Genomic DNA, 19,256 nt, shown 5'->3' with positions numbered 1-19,256 from the left:
GATCCTGAGGTAGTTAAGTAAAATGCATATTAAATTGGTTTTCTTGGGCAGCAGCAGTTGGGCACCATTTCCCTAAATGTCAGTCGTGGCGCTGCCCTCACCTCTAAATATATATATTCATCTATGTATATAGGTCTATCTATAAAATGCATCCGAATTTATAAAATGCCACTATCATTACAAGAGCAGGACGCCCCATATAATCCACCATTCAGGGGTCCTGTCCTAAAACAAAAATCTTTCCCCTAAACATGGCCCACCCAATCTGAGCCAACCCTCCCCCCAAATAAACCTCTGTTGGTCCGACCAGGACCTTGATAGCAATGCCTTTTCCTTTCCACAGAATAGTCATGAGAAAGCTTCATCAACCAATTAAACACTGAGAAGTAGAAAAAAAAAAAAAAAAAAAAAAAAAAAAAAAAAAAAAAAGTGTTAACTAAATCTGAAGTCAACCAAAACATCTTGTCATGTTTGAAGTACCACACTGAGGAGGTGATAGGAGGGGGGATCCTTATTTCTTCTTTGTGTTTCTAGTGTAAATAGAAAAAAAAATAAAAATAAAAATAAAAAAAATAAATGTAACACACCCGTGGGGGGAGGAGGAGAGCTGTCGAGGGGTGCGTACATGTGAGGGCAGGTGACGGTGGTGGGAGCCCTCAGAAGTACATTCTCGCAGAGCTGCAGAGAGGTGAAGTGGGTGGAGTTTTCGAGGCGTGGCGTCTCTTACCGGCCACACTTGAAAGTCCATCAAGTAAGACGAGGAGGGGTGGATGTTTGGCTGGGTTCGAAGAACCTTTGACCCCTGAGATGAGCAGGAGGACCCATTGTCTTCTTCTCCCCCTGGACTCTGCTGCATCTGTCCTTCTGTCGAGTCTTCCGGCAGACTCAGTCACCACTCCTCCAGGTCCTCTGGAGCTTTACTTCCTCCGGGGCAGTGGAGGTTGGGCTCCAGATGTGGGCTTAGGCTGCTGCTGCCTCCTCACCTGAGCCAGGATCTCCTGGATCTTCCTCTGGGCCAGCTAGACGACACGAGGAGAACATGTTAAGATCAGACCACAGAACCAAAGAATCTTCTAGGGATGCCTCAAGGTCGGGTCCAAACTCTTCTCGGCATGCTGGGAACAACAGGTGACTTCAGGGCAACACCTTGTTGAATTTAAAACCATATTTAGATAGCTGGGTTTTCATAAGATTGTTATATTTTGAATAGGAATCAACCTGCACTTGCTGTTAAAAATGGTTTATGACCATTTGCAAGGCTGTGGTGAAAGGCATACACACTGTACTGTGTTTGCACACAGGAAAATACAACATGCACTATTGAACAGACCGAGAAACAACTTTTTGAGATACTGTACATTTCTTTTCTTTACGTGACCCACCTGGCATGCAAAGAAGTGTCCACTGATCTTCACTATAACCTGGTCGTTCTCGTCAGGCGTCTGGTCCCTGGGCACCACCACTTCTGCACAGGTCAAGTTCTGCAGCTCGTTTACCTGCAGGCGACGTAAAGAGATTAAAATAATTTTAAAAAATCAAGTGTAAAGAATTGGTTGAAAACACCAATGTTTAAAAGCTTAATTTTTCATTGGTTGGAACAAAATGTAATGTTGGTCACCATTTAACCTTTATAAAGTTCTGTCTTGAATTCGTTCAGCTAGTGCAGTGATTGTTTACCGTTTTTCCACCCTTCCCAATGACTCGTCCAGCAGCAAAGGAGGGAACCTTGATGTGAGCCTCCAGCTTAACCTCCTCCTTGGGTCCAAAGAAATTCTCTTCTTTCAGCTTGCCAAAGATACGACACTGAGCCTGCAGCCGGACAGGTTCAAGTACAGATTATTGATGCTGCATTTAGGAAATGGAAGATTATTTCACAGAAAAAAACCACCACCAACAACAAAAAAATATTCCTTTACTGCATGTAATGAACTGAAACGTGTTCATAAAAAGGAAACAAGACCTTAAACTGAGCCTCTGGTGGTCCAACAATAATGACCATCCTCTCCTTGGCATCCATTCCTTCTGCAGGCGCAATCTGTAAAGAGCAAACACCGAGCATAAAAAAAACAACAACAACAAAAACAGCCACCTTCACGTCTACTTCCTATCGATCAGGTGATAACAGGAAGACAGGCGGCATTTCCGTGTTATCATCTAAATTCAGAATTTCACAGCCTGTCCGTCCGTCACTCACCTTAATTGAAGCTCCAGCAAAGTGTGACAGCTGTTTGATGTGTTGACCCTGTTTTCCGATGATGGCTCCCACTGCAAGTGCAGGAATGAAGAGGTGAACCGTCTCCGACTCCTGGTGTCCCTGCTGTGTAGAAACACCTTAGTACCACCGTGGCCAAGAGAGGATGTCACTCTCTCAGACAGAGACACACAGTAACTGCAGACCAAGGCGCATATGCAGACAGTCGGTCTAGCAGAAGTTGTTAAATTCTTTGAGACACTAGAGCGTACGCCCATTTGAAAAATCACCAGTTTGTCAGATGTGGCACATCTGTCCTGCACCAATACGTAGATGCTACAGTCAGGATGTCCAGTGTGAATTTCTTAGCAATGTGACACTATTATTCATCTCTGAAAGGGTGTCACACAGCATGTCCCCAAAGCCACTGCTCAGATCAGAGTTAAAAACTAATAGAAAATGGCTTCAGTTTCACTCAGTTATCAAAAGCCAGTCAGACTTTGATACATGCAGTAGTTGAGTGTTAAACAGATGAATTCCACCTGTAAAATCATCCGTGTGGACGGTGGTATCGAGAAATGAAGCTCATGTTCAGACGTTACTCTCCAAAAATGGAAGAGCAGCCAATAAATGCTTATTTACAGAAGCTTTGATGAAAAGTGCTGCAACACATCACTTGTTTTTAGTGTTTGAGTTGAGTGCTGGAAGGAGAGATGGCTGCATTGTCAAAACAGAACAACAAGTAGCGCTTCTCATTTTTGGATTGAATCCAATTTTTCAGTCAATATGTCAGCAGAGGGCTCACCAACAACTTGCTTTGGCAGCCTACAAATCTGGAGATGGGCTTTTGGAGACCGAGGATGCTTTACTCGCTTTTTGAAACAACTGCTAGTGCTTTATGCTTGGCAGAAATAACACTGAAACATCTGGTGAAACTGATCGAGAACACGACTTCTAACCAAGATACCTTTGCCCCTCAGGACTTGTGTCTCCCCGTCCACCTGGTTTAACACATTAGAAGCCTGCCTAGAGATCAGTAGGCAGCTGGAGGAGAACTTGGATGGAGAAGACCTTTCCCCCTAATCCCGCAGCGAGCAGCCACAAGCCGTGCAAAGCACTTCAGGATGGGTGACTTACAGCAAGGGGCTGGCTGCTCGCCGACAGCATAGAAGCCCAAAATGGCCCCTCACCCCCATAAGGACTGCACTAAAGGAAAAAAGAAACATCAAACGGAGCTGCTAAAGACCGAATCTCTGCTTTTGCTGTAATTAATTGTAGTTTTCACCGGTCTGACGCAGGGGTGCAGCAGACAAAGTTAAAATGTTTTATTTAAAACTCAACCAGCCCTGGGTTTGTGTAACGTAGGACCAATTCCAAATCGGCCCCTACACACTCCCACTCAGTGACCGAGTGTCACTCGGTGTGGAGTCGCATTGCGGCCGTGGAGGGTGTCTTCATTAAGGGGGAGTGTTTGAATACACTGACAAGCTGTGAGACTCCCTCACCTCCATTCAACGGAAACTACAGAAACAGGTGGAAGCATGACGAGATGTGGCGAAAGATGATAAACCTGGTACCCAAAACATTTTAGAAAGATATCAAAATTGAATAAATTGTTTATATTTACTGTATATTCATCCACCAAGCATCATTATATAAATATCATAGCCTACAGCACTGACATTTAGCTGAGGTGTTTTTCCTCTCAGGCTTGTGAGAGGAAAAGTTACTTAAAATATGTAAACTCTCTCCCACACTTTTATGGCCACATACTTTCTTTTTCAGACGTTATTAAATCTAATACGAATCTTGATCTCCTGAAATTGTACAACACAGTAAAGTAAAATAATCAACAATTTTCATGTACCTTTTTTTTTTTTTTTTTTTTAACAGCGCATTTATTTCAAAATACAAACCTTTATCCCGTCATGTGTCCATGAAAACAGTCTCTCAAATGTCTGCCTGACGCAAGGTAACTTACTTCTTTAGAAATAAGTGCATGGAACAAACATTTGTAGGTGTGTGGAGTTTCATTACGGTCTCAACAGCAGTGCTGCACTTCTCAGACAGCGAGGTTCATAAGCCTGCGTCGATGCAGACTCTGTGTTGGAGGGTTTAATGATTCACTACCACTTCAGGGCAGCTGGTTTGGAACGACATGTAATGTGGCGGATGGAGTGAGTGTGTGTAAGGGCCGGTTTGGAAGTGGGCCGTAGTGTATGAGGTAAGACGCAGCTCAGGAAGCAAAAGAAACGGTCACTTACTCCAAATGATGAGCATCCACCATGGGCTCCAGGAGGAGGCACATTGGACATGGAGGGGCCCATGCCTGGCGCTCCACTGGGGAACAGACCCAAAGCGTTCAGATTCAAGCCTGGAATCAGGTTGGACTGGAGCTGGAGGAGAACATTTCTGTTAGCACAATTCACATCTTAAGTCCGATGCTTGCTCATCAAAACTACAAATTCTTTGTATTTAAGTCACACTAACAGAAAGTGAAAAGAAGAAATTTAGGTTACAAGTTAGTAGACAGAAACTACAGACCAACATCAGCAGGACTGTGGCAAAAAGTATTTGAGTATTTATATTTTCAAATTCTGGATGTATTTTTAGTAGTACAATTTCTATAGAAAATTAAGTTTTACATTGTCCGTCTTGTAAACAACATGCTTTTTCCAGTTGCTGTTTTCACATCCTCTGAAAGGTAAATTACAAAAACTGAGAAAGAACTGATAATAATAATCAGAATTTTCCTGTTTTAGTCATTTCTTAACATAGTGTAGAAAAATATAAATCTTCTCTCAGAATTATAGTATTGACACATGTTAAATATGATCCCACTAAAAAATACATGAAGATTGAGGATATGAAAGTGTTGCTATGGCAGCACCATTTCCTTCCTAAAAACTGTTTTCTGGTTACTTGTTTTTATGTCAACTTTAGCAACGGTCCCAAACTGTCCATTTCACTTTTAAAGCAAATGGTCTGTGGAAACTTTCCATTACAGTGGAACATAATTCACATTTCCCATTTGAAGCACTTACGTTCATAGCAGCCATGTCGCTCTCATACGATTCCCTGATCTTCTTCATCACCTCCTCCTCGGCCCTTGAACACGCCTCGATGGAGCCCTTCACTGTGATGGTCCGCTCCGGGTTGTACAGAGTCAGGTCCTGGAGACTGGACAGAACAACGAGGCGGGGGAACATACAACGTATAAATTGGGATAAAATGTCATGATAACTGGCACCATTTCAAATTTAATGTATCCACTAAAAACGGTGTCAATAACGAGAGCAGTCATTGAACTCGGTGTATCTAGGAGTCTTACGGAGAGATTGTGATCTTGGTCCCCGTGTCCTGCTCGATCTTCTTCAGGTTGCGTCCTTCTTTCCCTATCAATCTTCCCACAAAGTTGTTGTGTGCGAGGATCTTCAGTGGGATCTCCTCAGTGCTGCACGAGGAGGATAAGATGTCAAGTGCTTTGCGAATAACATTCAGATGGAACCCGTCCTGGTATCCAAAATACTATCTGTCCTAGAAATCAAAAAATGTGGAACGTTGTTCTAAAGGGACACTGTGGAAGGTGCAGTAAAAAGCCAACAAGCAAAGGAAGAGGGGAGAGATGGATTATTGTTTTAACATTTTGAAATGCAACGAAAACTCGACAGCTTCAGTGTCTTGCATTAAGGTTTCTTTGTACAAGCTGTCAAAGTCATTTTTTTTGGTCAAATATAATCAACTTTTACAGGCCTGACTATGATGGCATTTCCACCCACAAACATCTACCAATTATAAATAATATATTATTCTGGTTTTGACAGCATTTTAACAAGTTGTTAGGATAGACGCATGTTTACCACAATGACTACTTCAGGTTTATCACATTTATAGGTCGACACACAAATAGTGAAAACCAAGTGTAACTATTTTAACATATTCTGTCTCAATTTTTTTGTTTTTTTTGTTGGTACAAACATACAATTTTGTGTCAACGGCTTCTTTCTGCATGATCTCCATGATGGTCCTGCAAGCGTTCGAACAACCGTCAGGGGTGGAGTGAATCGTGATGGGTTTCTCTGCTGCACCTGCATTTTCTTTCCTGTGGATGTCGATCCTGAAGTACAGAAAAGATGAGCACCACGTCAGCTTACTTTAACAGTAATGTTGCACTTGTAGTGTTCAGTATATAACCCCTGACCTCCCTGTACGTACTTTGAGTGAGTCTGTTTGGTGATGTTGCGGATAGTGGCGCCCTCCTTGCCGATAATGGCCCCTACGAACTGCGTGGGAACCAGCACGCGCAGCGGGATGTCCGACTGCACTTTGGGCCGGGCACCCAGGCCTGGGGAGCCGGATCGAGGGGGTCCGCGGGCGTTGAAGCCTCTCCTGCCCCCTGGTGAAGGACCCTCTGGTGCAGCCGTCTCATCTGGGATATAAGACACTTTCAAGGCATAGTTCTCCATCATAGATCCATTCAGCTTCTCCATTGCCCTGGGGAGAATAAAGAGATATCAGTCTCTGTAATAAAACTCTTGATTGCACCAGAGTGGGTTTGATTTAACAGCACAAGAAGGGTTTTAGACAGAAGTCATGGAGGGAAATGCAACAAATTGCTGTTGAGGCAATTAACGTGAAGCTTCACGTTAGATTTCTTTCTCTTCCACTTTTTAAAATAGTGCGGACAGCAAAACAAAAAGAGGTTTCGATCTAAATTGATACAGTTCATGTCTTAAGTGACGTGAAGAATAAATTGCACCTAAAGTGCCCCTAAATCTGTAGTGCAGTGGCCAAACATCACCTTTCATGAGCTAAAACAAATTCAATGTAACCTCATGTTAGCATTCACACTTAATACCCTTCTCCCTTGTTAGCCTGAAGATTTAGACTTTTAGTGAAACAATCAATTATGCCTGAAGGCTCCTTCAACCACTTGTGCAGCACTGTAGTATGATTCATGTACACCAGGGGGCACCAGATGGCTAATTTAACCCCCCTCCCTCTCTAACAGACACTTTCTCACAAGCACATGCCTTCATTCACACACACTCTCTCTTTCTCTCTCTCTCTCTCTCACACACACACACACCAGTCATCATTGCATGTCAAATTAAACCAGTCTGGAAGGAGGAAATCAGGTGCGCTGTAAGAACAGTAAACACAGGAAGTGGATGTAGTGTCCAATAGAGGAGGCTGGGTGAAGTGGAAAACTTGAGCAGATCCATGTCAAAGACATCAAGACAGATGAGATGGAGTTTAATGATGTGAATACACACTCTGTGTGTGTGTGTGTGTGTGTGTGTACTCACTGCCTGGCCTGATCCTTGGCTGCATATCGAACATTGACAACTGCAGTCTCTGTGTCAGTGTTTACTGTGGGAGAACACACACCAGAGTCAGATCTGCACATTCAATACAGTGACACAATTTACCACCCCGGGCTATTTTTTTTTTTCCTTTTTTTTTTTCCCCCCCTCATTAAACAATTACAAATTAACCCCTTCAGAAATTCTAAAATCATCTATTTAAAAGAAAAACAAGCTTGTACCGTAATAAAACATGGCACAGTAACCCTGAATGCAGTGTGAAGTGTGTCTTGCTGTGGTGGTGAAATTACATTTTAAGCAGTCTTGCAACATAAAGCTAAATCAACAGTCTAGTTACCTTGTTCACAGCTCTCTACTGCACCATACTGAGCAAGCATACTATCCAAAACCTGAAAGAAAAGAAAAGAAATGCCACAATTACTTGGTGATTTTGAAGGCTTTGACCTGAACCTGTTAGTGAGCAGAAGTTCATCCATGGGAACCAGCCCAGCTCGCTGCCAGGACACACACCATTAATTCTGAAGCTCCGAGTTCAATGTTGAGTTACACAGATACATTTATTGCCTCTTTGTAAAAGCTTATATGTCAAATTATGAGTCTCCCCTAAGGGCACTTTGTGCTCCAGGTGCTGAACCAGTTTTATATATTAAAAAAAAAAAAAAAAAAAAAAAATATCAAAAAAAAAAAATCACCAAAAAAAAAAAATATCATTATTTTAGAAGTACCAGCACAATAATTACACAGCTGACTAATGCATTCAACAATATATATTTTAAATGAGATAATTGTTGGCAATTTATAGAAAATAACAAATCCACAAAGCTCCAGTTGATAGGCGGTCAGGTTTGTTTTATATAAATACTAGTAACATTTATTTAAGAATTCCTAACATGTTGGAACCACACATAAAAAAAAGCTTATGAAAAATAAAAAAGCTGTTATCAAATCCCAAAAAAATGCCATGCCAAACTGGCAACCTGCCCAAATCTGGAGACCACAGGATTTCAATTCATAGATGTGAGCAAGAGGGGGAGCGAGGGTTTTAACTAAGCTAAGACCTCAGACCATGCACAGTTGAACCCTAGGCCACGCCCCCCAGAGCTCAACCCCACTTTCTGGCCAACAAGACCGGTCCATGCCCCCCTCCACTCAACCAACCCACCAACCAAGCAACCGCCCACCTCCCTGCCATCCCCACTCCATCATTGGCTGCTCCAGCACTGATACGAGTTCCCTGAAGCCAACAGTTGCCGGCTGCTGGCTGGCTACGCCGCCTGTCCATCTACCGAGCCCAGCCAATGGAAATCCAGGCCATTCAGGAAAGGGTGGGGTACATTCCAGCAGGAAGCAGCAGCTGGGGGAGGGGTGCGAGTTCATGCTACACATTCTGTGAATCGGTGCACATGGACGGGAAGGGGAAACAGTCCAGGCCCACCCACCCACTACAGCTTGTGAGCACGCCACTACTCTAAAATCACTACTCTCCGGCTGTAGGGCTCTCACCACGGCCCGTTTCCTTATCTACCGGATAACATGCATACAAGGCCTTTGCATCAAAAGATCTCATTCTTTTCTGCTCCTCCATTCTTCTAACCCCTCCCCCACTGTGAGGGAGAACCCTCCATGTCACCTTTTGAGAAAGCAAAAATCTGGCTCGCCACATAGGAGGAACATGGGTGGATCTGGAGCTGCAGTTAGGGGACATGCGTAGGCAAAGTGAGCCCACCATTACGAAACACTGAGCCTGTCTGTAGCCATTTGATCAGTGAGTGAATCAGGATGAAATCTAAAAGGCGTACATTAACCTTACAATTTAGAATAGTACTGAACAGTTGTGAAATGTTATAACAAAATTCTCATTAAGCTTCTGTAGTCTTTATTTAAATCACTGCAAGCACACACTACAACAGTAACACCTCTGCAGAAACGGAGGGAAAAAGCCACATAAAGCTGTGTTCATGCCACGTGAGATTGCATACGGAAGTTAACAAAATAATTGAGTTTGATACAAATGATTTAAAAAAAACAAAAAAAAAAACCTCTTTAGTGCAAATAAAAAAAACAATTTAAAATAGTTTTCTGACAAATTTAAGAGCACATAATTTTACATGTGCCCAGCAGATTAGTGTGTAATCAAAGGAGAATGTATCATGGACACCAAATTCAACCCTTATCTCACAGAAAAAAAAGACGTGCAATACATGACACACACACACACACACACACACACACACACACACACACACTTTTTTACTAATCAGACAATGGCCTTGAAATCTGACCATGTTAGAGCAGACTATTTCTACCTATATTATTCATTTTTACATGAAAGCTTTTAAGGAACAATTCAAACAAACTGCACTTGAGACTTCACAGAGACTTTGAGAGTCAGTTTGGCAGCTTTATCTCACTTTAAATCATCTAGAAATCTACCTTAAGAACATCCAGCGAACCTACGCTACTGAGGACAGTTTTGCATGATCAAGTCAATCATGGTTTTCTGAAAAAATTGTCACAGAAAATTTGTAGGGCTGAATATTGTTACCCGTGTTGAAACAGTTGTCCATGCAACTGTCATTTCGGAGTCGACTCGAAGCAAATAATGAATTTTTATTTTGGGATTCATTTTCTTAGCTTTAAACTGTTTGTACATAATGTTGAAGCAGATACTTTTTTTATGATTATGATATAACACTTGTACAATTTAATGTGACGGCACAAACCTGAGACAAGGACGTTTGCAGTTTACACTGGTGTATTTTGTCAGTGTCAGGACAGCATAGTAATTTCAAGTGGCATTTATGGATTGTGTTATTCATGATGTGCTATTCAGTTAAAAACTATCCATAAAAATACCTTGTCATGTATTCACCAAGACAACTACGTCCTTAAATTTCATTGAATTTGAATGAGCACCACTGACAGACTTAAAAACCCTGACCTGCGTGTTACTGTTCTATTGCTTGCAGGGTCACAGCCACGGTTTGAATTAAAGTGATGATTGTATTTTGTGCCCCTTCCACATGGCAAGGCAACACAGACAAGTTCAACTAGTAAATTCAAACCACCCAAACTTCTTGTACGCACAAAACAGAAAAGTACAACTTACTGATTAAGTAAATTGACTTTCTAAACAAAAATAGAAATGCCCCTTACACCATATAAGGACCTGCACTCTTGGGCTGACCAGGTCAACCCTCTCCCCTGTCACACGAATCTTTCACAACCCCTCAGGCAACACAGTTTATTTTTAATTAATTTCCACATGTTTTTTTTCCCCCCACCAACAAGAAAACCCATGGTGTGAACGGTTTTCATTTTCAAAGTAGCACGTGATCAGTGCTTAAAGACACTATGAGAGAACAATTAAGGGACGTTTCCAATATTAAGTGCATTTGATCCTTGGTACCGAGTCGACACAATTTTTGTTTTTTGTAATTCACATATCTTGGAGGTAGCCAACACAGGCATGACTTTAATGCTTCAAACAAACACTCTCCTCTCTGTTACACCCAGAAAAAAAATCATCAGGAGACCCAACTTCATCTCATAACGTCTTTAAAGTATTTTTATCTGTTCCCGGCCTCAAGATCTTGTGTAGATAAATTGTTTAAAAATAAAAAAATAATTCTTATTGTCATTGTCCAGCGGCATTAGCAATAATGACAGAGACACAGTTCTCCCACTGGTCAGTATGTTACGCTGGCCTAAGCTACCGCGCCATTCAAAGGAATCACCAAGTGCGTGCTCAATTGATACCCAAAGGGAGGCAAGGTGACTCCAGAGGCCACTAAATGAGAGCCCAGTTGGGCTGCCCCATGGTGCCCCGCCCTGGAAGCGGTTAGCAGCCTGTTAGCACTCACCTCCCACTGCATGTGAGGCGGGATGTTCCTGATCTGCAGCTTACAGCTCCTGGAGAGAACAAGACAGGAAGAGGGTGGGAGATGGATAAAGGAGGAGAGAGGGAGGGGAAAAAAAAAAAAAAAAGAATTGATGAAGGTAGATGGGAGAAAAGAGGGTGAAAAGACAGTTAATAGCCAACAATACCAAGGACACAATGATACAAATGACAGGGGGCGGGGGGGAGGGGAGGTCTACACCCCCTCTGCCATCTGCTGAGACAAACCATGTTGGAGAAGCTGAAGATGACTTCTTTCATTCCATTACCAACTCAGCAGGTGCACCAAGACATCCGGGTAAAACATGGATCGTGAGAAAAGGTAGAGGAAGGGAATCACTTATTGGTGGACTACACTGAGGGTCATTAAAACTCCAGCTAAAACACACACACACACACACACACCACGCCCTTCTCCTCAATCACCCACGGTCTCACACAAAGCGCAAAGAATGAGATAGGGAGGACTGAAGTTGGAGAAAGGAGTAGCAAGACGCATCAAGGAGAGGGCAGAGGGAAGAAACTACTGAAAAGGAAAGGATTTGGCATCTGAACGTCTTCTCCCCACACTTGGAGTCAAGCGTGTGCCCTGTAGCATTGCATCCTGGGGTTTCAACCACTGCAAGAGTCAGGCCCACCATTTCAACCAAAATAGACATTTATCCAGAAGCATCCAGCTGTTGTATCAAATAATGGGGGCAAGAGGGGTGTGAGTGTGCGAGTGCTTGTGTGTGTGTGTGTGTGTGTGGAGGGGGGGGGGGTGCCTAACAGAAACCAAAGGGAATCTCCGCTAGCCACGTCACACTAAATGGGAAGAGTCAAAAATTGCGTGCTTGTTCACAGAGTGTGCATACAGCAGAAGCGAGTGCAGACTAGCAGTGACAATGGTGCTGCTGTGCTCCGTCACTAGAAACAACAAGGGCAGAAATCCCAATTCATTCCTTTTAGTGTTATGGTTCGTAGTGCAGTTATGGTTTGCGCACAACAGCGCGAGTACACTGGCGATGCGTGGAGGCCATGCAGACAATGGAAGTTGACGATCAGTGAGTCAGAGTTTCACAAATGTCCACCTACATGTAGCTGTTGCATAAAAATGTGAGAAAAGTGCAGGACACTCCAAAGTCCACCGCCTGTTGACACACGCTAACCTAAAGGGACAAAATGCACATATGGCTGGGAGCTGGGGCATGAACACACAGACGCACACAAAACATGGGATAAAACCCTGACCACAAACCAGCCTCACACTCACACCACACATGATACATATGCAGTATGTGCAGCTACGTCAAATTTCTGTGTGCAAACATCTTTTTTTTTTTTTAGTCAAAAGTGTAAAATCTTTAAGCTACACACATTTCTCTTTTCCTTTCCTCAAGCTTCACTGAGCTGTTAAATGACGCCTAAATGCAGCTCATCTACTTGTACTAACAGCTCCACTGTTAATGGCTGTTTTGTAATCTGCTGGGTAGAAGATAACACCTTACAACGTGCAGCATTTGTAAACTCAGGCTTTAGACCAAGACCAGAAATTTAAGGGGAAAAAAAACAAAAAAAAAACGACCTGCAACAAAAACTTAAACATTCCACACAGGCATACGCAGTATGTGCAAACAAGGGCCACAATTTTTGAAATTCCTCAGCTCAGCCACTATGACCAGAAGCCGGCCCGCAGCAGTTTAATGTATTAAATTTGAGACATTAGGAAACTAAAATCTAAATGAGCGAATTGTAAAGAAAATTCCCAAATAACTTCCAAAAGGAATTTCAGCCCTTTCCGGCCCACTGTGCCATTCCTGGCTGATCTCGCCCCTTCTCCCAACACACTGTGAGCGCTCTGCATTGCAGTGGGAACGCCATGCGAAATGTGCAAATGCACAAAGCACTTCCAGTCGGATTAACCTATAGCTCCACACACATAAGAAGTCAGTCAGGGTATGTGGTGGTGGTGGGGAGGTATACATTCCCCAGTCCCAGCCTTTGATTTGGGAAGGGGGGTGGTGTGTGTGTGTGTGTGTGTGTGTGTGTGTGTGGTGTACTGGGGGGACTAGCCCCGTTTCAGGCAAGGGTAACAAGGGCCCTCTCTGCCCTGTGGGGGTGGGGCCCTGTTGCCATGGACACGGACAAGTCCACTGACAGGAACATGTAGAGCGGGGTTAAAAGTGGGAGGGGGAAGGAAGGGCCAGGAGTGACTGGGGTTGGCTCATCATGTGATGGCCAGGAGGAGGCCGGGCTCCTTATTTACTTTCAAAATGGACCAACATCCTACACATTCGGCCCTTCCCTCGGCCGCCCAGCTAAGACCTACACAGTGGAGAGCCTGCTCACACAAGTGGCTGTACAGACACGGACGTAAGCATGAACATGCAGCCATAAAAATAATAATAATAATAATAATAATAAACAATAATAAATATATATTTAAAAAAAATTAAAAAAAAATTAAAAAAAACTCAAGGAGTTGCAAGTGAAGCAGCATGACACTGCGCCACACCTGTATTCATTTCTTAATCGTCCCCCTTACTGAAGCACTCTACGTCATTACTGCTGTGGACAGTGTGGGACACACGAGATCTTTGCTCAACGCCCATCCACAGCCATTGACTATTCAGTATGCAGAGGTTCTGAATGACTGAACTCCTCACACTCTGCTTTCAACTGCCCTCTCACAGGCCCTATATGCACACCGTGCACCCAATAAGCTACATTCACACTGACATTTGGTTGAATTTAAATCATCGGAAGAAAATAAATAAATTAAAAAAAAAAAAAAGTATAACATCAAGTTAGAATTGAACTTCTGCAATCTGCATTACGCATCAGTGTCTATACCTCACAGTCACACACATTTTTAAGAGAAAGCTAAAATACAATGCCATTCTGATTTGAGCCCAGAGGGATGGAGAGTTAAGAAACCTTTTTCCTGCAGTCTGAGTAAAACAAGGGGCCACATTCATAATTCTCTGGCACCCCAAGTCTCCATCCCAGATCCCAGGTTTTTTTTGCAGGTGGGGCCCCACAGTGACCCCGTGACCTAGAATTCTTGTAATAAAAGTCAGGAGCCATTTTTTTAAATTTTTAAACAATACTGATACGATCTACACTATTGTCTCAATTTATAGAACTTTTATTACTGCTTGGTTTAGGGGATATAAAAAAAAAAGTAATGGTCATACAAGAACAAAAAACAACAACAACAACTTTACACCACTTATTGAGAGCAATTATGCACTATACTTTTAAACGTAATGTTTAATGTCCGTTTTCCTCTCTCTCTCACACACACTCTCTCTCTCTCTCTCTCTCCCCACCCCTCCTATAGTCAGGACATTTTCTTTCTTGCTGTACATGTGATGCATGTGTATGTATGGGGATGGGCAAGCTGCATTTTATTTTACTGTAGCAATTCAGTTTGGCTTATAATTACAATTAAATATCATGAAGGGAAAAAAAATGTAAAAGGAAAAAAAAAAAAAAAATGAACCCAACTGTTGGCAAAAATAGTTATGGCCCAGTTCTGCCCTGCTAAAAGACAAATCAATACACTTTACTCATAAGCAAGGCCAAAAGTTAACATATGATTGACATTTGAAACTTATGTTAATTGGGGAAAATGTGGCTGTTCGAAAAGTAGATAAACCTGTAAGATTCTGATTCATGCTGGAGTTCCTACTGAAAAATGCACACTGTCCTCAGAACAAATACATAAAAGCACAAGACATTGTCGAGAACAAGTGGGTGTCATCTTTAAATGGCAGATTTTTTTAAAAGCCAAGCACAATATATTTTTTAGAAGTCAGGCCAAGTAAAATGTAACTCCCTTTAAGATGAGTAAAGGTTAAATAGCAGAGAACACAATGTGGGCAGTCTGCAGATAAGGTGTTTTCACTTAAACCAATTTTGTTGTGTTCCTCATGCGTACAGTATATTTTCAGGAGTTACTTATAATCATAGCAGATGTTTTGTTAAATGCAGAAGAGATCATTTTGATGGTCTCTTGGTCGACAGATTCAGAGGAATGTGCATCAATATCATTTTGACCAAAGTTTGACCACACTCAACACCATGTCACCCTACGCAGTCCTATCTTTGTGAACCCCAAACTGTAGCTACCCCACCTTGATCCCCATCTAATAGCACTTCCCCTTCCTGATGGGTTCAAAGGTTAAGCCATGATGATTGGCCAAGCCCCCAGCTGATATTTGCAGGCTGGAATGCAAAGAGGGGCCCCCAGTGTGTGCTCATGTGTGTGTGTGTGTGTGTGTGTGTGTGTTCGTGTGTGTGTGTGTGTGTGTGTGTGTAGCCTGTACTCAGAATACTGTTCCCATTGACTACTGCTATGTTCCATGTTGTAAAGGGAGGGCACGTTTTTTACTTTTTTAAAGTAGGGTTGAAACTTGACTCTGTTGCTGCCATAGCCAACACGACAGGCTGCAGTAAAAGACAGCAACGTCACCAGTTATTTTTTTTTAATTTTTTGAAATGAGCAACATTTGGAGAAAGGTCTCGAGATTTGATGCAAAGAGCATACCTGGTATATTTATCCAAACTACAACTGAGATCAACAACCTATCAGGGGATTAACCTTGTATGGTGATCATTTGGAAAATACATTTCACATAAATCCCCCCCCCCCCAATTTAAAAAAAAAAAAAAAAAAAAATCCCGTTTTCTCCATTTAAAAAAAAATCCAAGCCCTTTATAAATTAATTTAAGCCACGTGTAATAGTTTAAAACATACGTGTTTCACAACGATTCTTTTTTTCAAACGTAATTTCTCACTTTGCGTAAAACAGCTGATCATTCAATCAAACGTTAAAGAAACCAAACAATGCACATTACGTGTAATACCCCTTACAAATAATTACAGCAATTACCAAACAAGAGCCATCTAATTTAATTCAGGAAAATGATTATTTATGAGCGAATTGCGTCACCAGTAAAAAAAAAAAAAAAAAAAAAAAAATACGCACACAATGTCAAAAACTCTATTTTACGTCCACAGCACAGATTACGTGGACCACACGGGAAATATACGCATTTATAGTACACTTTTTGGCGTAATTAACTGAAACACAACCACCTAGTGTAGCTAAGGGGGTCCAACTCTGAAAGTAAGGCTTTTTTATCGCGACTTGGGCCCCAAGCCTCCCATTCCACTCGCGTTTGGGAGTCCATCTCGTGCAACAGCAGCACAATGTGCTGAGGAGGGCGGAAGCGCAGGGCAGTCAGGGAGAATGACGGGCAGATCCTTCTCAAATGGACGACTCCACAAGGCCTGTACGCCTCAAATCCAGCCTGCATTCACTCTGCACACATTCCAGCCTGCACACTCAGGAGTTCAATACTCGCCCTGAGGTTTAAGCCTCAAATCATTTCAAATAATGTAGGCTACGTGTGCAAAACAACAACAACAACAACCAAAAACAACACACACAAAAGTGGATGTGCGAAGGAGAGAATGCAGGCATGTGCTGGTTAAACCTAAATGCACAACGATTTAGTAGCACCCTACAGTCATGGCGAGAGGAGGGTGTACAACAACCATACGCCCCTTTTATTTGACCCCCACAGCACTCGAAAAAAAAAAAACATACTTGAATTAATCAAAATGAAAATACAGCACTGAATTAACAACGCCCATTAGTAACAGAAACGTACGTGTCCTGCATTATCACTTGGAGAAAAAAAAAAAGGCTTCTTGTAGAAAATGGCTACACAGAGCAAAAAAAAAACAACAAAAAAAAAAAACTGGAGCTCCCACGAGTTGAACCAAACCCCATAAAATAAAAACTCGACTTACCTTAGACGTTTGGGGACCGAGTGCTCCACTTCGAGAAGTTTCCCGTGAAGTTCAACTTTACCTAGAAAACAGAATACAACTACTTCAATTTCTCATACCATTTGACCTCTCCTACGGCCCTCCTTTCATGCTTTAGGAAATGTGTTTAGGGTTAGTGTTTACTACTCATTTTATGGAGCGTACTAAAATCAAGTCAGGCATATGCAAACATGGCAGAGTCCTGGATATTTTTTCAGCTAGTGTGATATCAGCAGCACAAATTGTTAAAAGTGTGCGAACAACTAATCGTGCGAGGACACAAATGAGCCTGACATTAGCCCCATTCGTACAAAAAAAAAATAATTAAAAAAAAAAAATACGCCAGTTCTACTAAATTGATGCATGTCCTGTCTGAGAAAGGCCTAACTTTAATAACAAACCGTTAGACGAAGTGAATCACATACAAAAAGCAAATTGTGGTGTGGCTTTAGTTAGTTGGCCTACATTTGACCAACACAATTAAACCACCTGGTGTGTCAGCATGGGCGAAATGGCTTCACAATGTAGAGTACTGGCTACAGGAGAAGGCCTACACTTTGAAACCTGGATAAGAGAGCAAGTTGCAAATTGGAACTGGTAAAAGCAACACACTGCTCCCAAATCGTGACCCCCCAAAAAGTGGGCTGCGTGATAGAGATCCACAATAAAAGGTTCACTTCGCGGCGTCCACAGCCCAGCTGCCTATGCGCCCCACTGCCCTGAACGGCACACAAGCAGCATTGGGAAAGCCTTGGTATTCTCATCCTCATGACTGTGTTTACTCGACCATTTTATCATGCTACACAGAGAAATTACAAGGGCAGAATTTCACCCGAACCTCGGGAAGCCATTTGTCTGAGCCCACGGTGTCAAAAGGCCATGTAAAGGTTGTGTGAGAGAAAGAAATGCTTGGATACACCCCCCCCCCCCCCCCACACACACACACACACACACCCGACACGGACTACATGCATTTCTTATAGGGGCCCTGAAAGTAAGGCAATCTTCACACAATTACAGCAGTTTCGTGCGTATTTCTTAACCACTTTTTACACCACTAAAAATTCTCACCTGAAAGAATATCGATGGCCCTCATTGCAGCCTTCTCGTCCGGGCAATCCACAAACGCATAGCCAGTTTTGACAAGAAATGGACCACTGTGCGGAATCTTCCACTGCTCAAAGATAGTTTCGAAGTCCTCCTCGCTCGCCTCTGCGCTCACGTTGCCAATGTATAGCTTATTCATGTTCTGCGCCGAAAAGGGACAATCTTTACGCTGAGGGAGAGATAGTTATTTGCTCTCGCGGATGTGCAGTGTTTGGAGTAGCCTAAATCGCCTTTACTACTACGGAGTGGCTGTGGCGTGCTTCCCGGTCGTTCAAGCCACAGATAGATTTAAACTGGCAGCCTCAGTGCGTTTGCGCTCCCTCGCCCCTCTGTCTCTATCGCGCAATAAATAAATGCTTAATTATTAATCTCGTGTCTCCAAACGATGGCGGGCTGGGTGAAAAGGAGGAGAAACTACTTTGTGTCTTCCTCCAAACCCCTTGGCAAAGAGACAGAGAATGTCACACACGGTAAGGCTGGCGCCCGCCTCTAAGTCTAGAGCCGAGAAGAAGAAGAAGAAGAAGAAGAAGAAGAAGAGAAGAAGGGGGAGAAAAAAAAAATCCTCTGCGATTCCGGCTTTTTTGAATGAGCCACGTGTTCAAACTACAAATCAGCCCACACGTGAGGAATCCCAATTGCTCAATTAAGTGTTTGGGATTGAGGAAAATTGCACGGGAATCTGGGGTGGGGACAGCAAAGGGGAGTGAAGAAAAAAAGGAGGTGGAGTGGATTGGTGTTGGGAAAAAACCTGGCGAGCCTTGTGCGTAAAGGGATTCCGTGAGAAACTAGTGTATCTTTACTAGAATCACATTCGTGTGTCTTTCTCTGCAAACCCTCCATTCTCATTGGTCGGTTGAGGAATAGTAAAACGGCATTGCGCTCACGCACGCCCATAGCAGGGAGACGTTGATA

The 19,256-nt window shown here is 42.7% G+C and overlaps 1 protein-coding gene across 3 annotated transcripts; it reads right to left on the bottom strand.

Moving 5' to 3' along the window:
• Nucleotides 1–455: 455 nt before the first annotated feature.
• igf2bp3 (insulin-like growth factor 2 mRNA binding protein 3) lies at nt 456–18,984 on the bottom strand. Of its 3 annotated transcripts, XM_069176924.1 has the most exons (16): nt 18,309–18,984; nt 17,220–17,280; nt 11,382–11,430; nt 7,856–7,907; nt 7,501–7,564; nt 6,407–6,685; nt 6,174–6,308; nt 5,523–5,645; nt 5,236–5,371; nt 4,456–4,587; nt 3,329–3,397; nt 2,195–2,317; nt 1,961–2,035; nt 1,678–1,809; nt 1,383–1,496; nt 456–1,019 (listed from the first exon to the last, which is right to left on the bottom strand). In XM_069176924.1, exons 1-16 carry the CDS (start codon nt 18,481–18,483, stop codon nt 918–920), a joined length of 1,821 nt encoding a protein of 606 aa, XP_069033025.1. In that variant the 5' UTR covers nt 18,484–18,984; the 3' UTR covers nt 456–917. The 3 variants fall into 3 exon arrangements, with proteins under 3 accessions (XP_069033025.1, XP_069033023.1, XP_069033024.1); XM_069176922.1 differs by lacking the exon at nt 3,329–3,397; XM_069176923.1 differs by lacking the exon at nt 3,329–3,397 and having other exon boundaries at nt 2,195–2,314.
• Between the last annotated feature and the right edge of the window lie 272 nt (nt 18,985–19,256).

This window comes from Embiotoca jacksoni, unplaced genomic scaffold, assembly GCF_022577435.1.
Source record: "Embiotoca jacksoni isolate LCO1_2020_lvr unplaced genomic scaffold, fEmbJac1.0.p SCAF_7, whole genome shotgun sequence".
In the NCBI taxonomy this organism is placed as follows: Eukaryota; Metazoa; Chordata; class Actinopteri; family Embiotocidae; genus Embiotoca; species Embiotoca jacksoni.
Note: the sequence above shows the minus strand (reverse complement) of the source record. Positions and strands in the feature narration are given on the sequence as shown.

What these genes read in the sequence shown, in the direction of transcription:
- igf2bp3 (XM_069176924.1), bottom strand. Translation starts at nt 18,483, where the DNA reads ATGAATAAGCTATACATTGGCAACGTGAGCGCAGAGGCGAGCGAGGAG. An exon ending in GCCAAGGATCAGGCCAGGCA is followed by an intron (nt 6,686 to 7,500) that starts GTGAGTACACAC and finishes TATTCTCCCCAG; the next exon opens with GGCAATGGAGAAGCTGAATG. An exon ending in CGAGCAGCCAGCCCCTTGCT is followed by an intron (nt 2,318 to 3,328) that starts GTAAGTCACCCA and finishes GTTTCTACACAG; the next exon opens with CAGGGACACCAGGAGTCGGA.